The sequence below is a fragment of the Telmatherina bonti genome, assembly GCF_933228915.1.
Source record: "Telmatherina bonti genome assembly, chromosome: 17".
NCBI classification, from domain to species: domain Eukaryota; kingdom Metazoa; phylum Chordata; class Actinopteri; order Atheriniformes; family Telmatherinidae; genus Telmatherina; species Telmatherina bonti.
Window position 1 is genome coordinate 37,712,813 of NC_136615.1, and position 3,529 is coordinate 37,716,341.

General features: G+C 45.6%; 1 protein-coding gene across 1 annotated transcript; it reads right to left on the minus strand.

The window, feature by feature from the left end:
• Positions 1 to 1,091: 1,091 nt before the first annotated feature.
• On the minus strand, positions 1,092 to 2,126 carry june (JunE proto-oncogene, AP-1 transcription factor subunit; the record flags this gene model as incomplete). The annotated part of the gene is made up of 1 exon (XM_079256174.1): positions 1,092 to 2,126. One exon carries the CDS (start codon positions 2,124 to 2,126, stop codon positions 1,092 to 1,094), a length of 1,035 nt encoding a protein of 344 aa, XP_079112300.1.
• Between the last annotated feature and the right edge of the window lie 1,403 nt (positions 2,127 to 3,529).

Genomic DNA, 3,529 nt, shown 5'->3' on the forward strand with positions numbered 1-3,529 from the left:
AGAATCCTGTGTTTTCAATGTTTAATAAGCCTTTGACATCGTTGCAAATTAAATTATTTTATTTCTTTGTTTCAATCACTATTTTATTGGTTTGCTTTTATTCACTTTCATATTTACTTTATTTCAATATATATTTATTAATTGATATTCACCTATTTAATACTGAATCACATTCGATTTAATTCCAGTCATTTTTATTTTTTTCTGTATGTTTTTTCATTATATTTAGTTGTGAAGGGGTTCATTTCCTTCATTATTTCTCCTGTGGCAGAACTTAATGATCAGTCAAATAAAAGTTGATCAAGTGATCTTCAGAATCAGAATATTGCAATTAAATGGCAGTTTTACAATATCGTGAACTGAAATAATTTTTGTCAACCGATGAAAAACAGTAATGCTGAAAACTGAACTGAAACTGAGGCATGTATAGAAACTACAGTAATCAGATTGCAGTTGTTTTCACTCTACAACATAAAAACAGTCATTAGTAATGCTGAGCTCCGAAAATGTAAAGTTCAACTGAAAAGTAAAATAATCCTGTTTAATAAAAAGTGAAGCTGTGTTTTTGTCATATAAACAATTTTTCAAGAGGGTAAACGCAGAACAGCTGCACAGAAAATGTGAATTACATATTCTTCTTTTTCCATTTATCAAAAAATATTTTCAAGCAGACCTGTAAAAATGTTCATCTGACAGCAAAATGTTCTAGTGAAGAGATGAAATGCTTTCATTGGGGTCCAGTCCGGGATGTCTGCAGTCTGAAAATAAACTGGTTTAACAGGAAACTGGGGAACGGGCTGTACAGTAATACAATGAGCTCTGAAGGTTCAGACTCTGTCCTTTCTGTACAACTTTAAATGGTAGAAATTTTTATTCAAAATATTAATGTCCACGGACCTATCCCGTCTCTTGTTGTCTGTCCTCTAAGCTATGTCTCTGATGTCTCACTGGGACTGTCAGGAAAATCCTGATCCTACACCAGGGTACTATCTCTGCTTTGACCATGAGCTCAAGCAAAATGCCAGAATGCTAGTAAACCTCCAGCCAGATGGCTGATTATCTCCCTCAACATTTCCTGCTGTCCAGCCTCCTCAGCAGCTGGAGTCTTCGCTGCAGGTCCCTCCTCCTCCTCCAGATTTGGAGGTGGACCCGACGGCTATTTGGCATCCATTAGTGACATGACTCATGACCTTCTGTTTGAGCTGGGCGACCTGCTCCCGCAGCATTGCAGCAGTGGAGGCCAGGTCGGAGTTCTGGCTCTTCAACACTTTCACCTTTTCCTCCAGACGGGAAATCCGCTCCAGCTTCCGCTTGCGGCACTTGGATGCGGCAATGCGGTTGCGGAGCTTCTTACGTTCTGCTTTGATTCGTTCCTGCGTCTCCAAGTCGATTGGGGATAGGGACGGTGGGGAGGTGGGATCCCCTGGAGGATGGGGTACCTCCGGGACGGTCTGAGGCGCATCCAGAACTCGAGAATGGGGATTGGGGACGGCATCTCCACCATGACCTGAGCCTCCACTGTAGGACATCTGCCCTCCTGAGTAAGGAATCTGGCCAGAGTTGTAGCTGTTGAGGTTGGTGTAGACCGGCATGTCTCCACTGGACATCAGGTTTCTCTGATAGGACGCTTGGAGGGAGACACTGGAGGACGAGGATGGGGACATGGGACCGCCTCCCACCAGCTGGTTCTGCTTGTGGAGGTCCGCCAGTGCTTTGACAAAGCCGTCTGCGAACCCCTCCTGCTCGTTGGTAGCCTGAGCGCGGTAGATGAAGGGGTTGGTGGAGTTGGATGCTGTGATCAGTCCTTGATTGGACTGGATGATGAGATGCTCCAGATCAGGAGACGACAGCTTTAGTAGGTTTATGTCTGCTGAGGATGCTGCCAAAGACGCTGCTGATGCCATGATGCTTCCATTCCCAGCAAGCCCCATGTTGTTGGGGTTCCCGCCCCTTCCTCCACCTGCACCACTGCTGCCAAGGAAGTGATGACTGCCTGCCACCGGCATGGCCTTCTTGCTCAGCAGCATCTTGTTTCCAGGGTAACGCTCATACTCCCCAACCTGGCCAAAGCCCGGGACAGCTGGGGAGTCGTCATGGTAGAAGGGAGTCTCCATCTTGGCTGTCATTGACAAAGTAGCACCTGGGAGGAAATCTACATAATCAGATTAACCTGAAGGTCACAGCAGCCTGGAAGGTTTCACCGACGTCAGCGTCTGGAGGATGAAGGTCGGATGAAGAGGAGAAGACCGGTCTGCTGGAAGAAGAGGCAAAACAAGGCTGATTACAGCAGGAGAAGAGAGAAATGCAACTTCCCGCTTTACTCCTCACAGGAGGAATTTACAAACATTCCTGGAATAAAGTCTGATAAAATCAGGGTTGGAGTTCTCGCTTCAATCTCTTGACGTATCAGAGGCAAAGGTTTTTCTAAAGGGGGTTTCAGATTTCTCTGTTTCGCTTCATAATTCAGAAAAAAAGGTTTGTGTGATGAAATGTTCTGTAAAGGAGATGTAAAAAACTATGTACACAGACAGGGAAAGTGTTTGCTGACAAAACAGCATCAACGGAAATCATTTGGATTTGGAAAGTCGAAAAGTTTCGCTTTCTAGTTTATACTGTGTATTTAGTCAGAGGCTCATCTTTGTGGGGAGGGTTGATGTCAGCTGAGCCTGTTTAGACTAGTTTTTCACCATTACAACAGTATTTTGATATTATGTAACCATACATAGCTTTACTACAAGTGTTTTATTGTGTAGTGTATTTTCTCTGATGTGTCTCAAACTGCTTCTCCAGATAGTAAAAAATGTGTCCCTGAATCATGCCGCTGAGTTAACTAAGTGTAGCTGTCAGAACTCAGTCACGTCACCACCCCACGAGGAAGGCCTCCTTTAAAAGGGGCCGGTTCCTGCCGGTCTGGGCCAACTGGGGCCTGTTCCCCCTGACCGCGGGGGACTCCAGCTGGGTCTCCCCTCCGCTGCCTCCCGGGTGGGTCCATAGCTGGTTCCGGGGTGGGGTGGTTGGATCCTGTGCTTGGGGGTGGCTACCGGTCACCTGGGTCTCGGGGTCCTCCTGGCCTGCTTCTGGCCTTTGTGTGGGCGGGGTCACATTGGGTGGGTGGGGTCACATTGGCATGATCTCTCTTCTCTGAACACGTTCCACTCTGTATGTTCTGCATGTGACACAGTCACTGGGTCGTCTACAGGATTATTCACTAACAGCAGCTTGTTTTCTTTGTCTCCCATCAATATTTAACCTGATAGTTTATGGTGCTGTTGACACTTGATAGTCTAGTCCTCTGCAGGGGGAATAAGAATCTAAGATTGGCCTGTTTATGTCTATGTGTGTGAATATGTAGGTACATGCGTCTATATAGGCAAATGCGTATGGGTGTATATGCGTACGTTTATGCAGACGTCTGATTTTTCCTTCTTTCTCTTTCTATCTCTTTCTTTCTCTCTCTCTCTACGAGGTGTTTTCTTTCTCATTCCCTTTGTCTTTCTGTTGCTCCTATCCTCTCTGGTCTGGTCCAGCA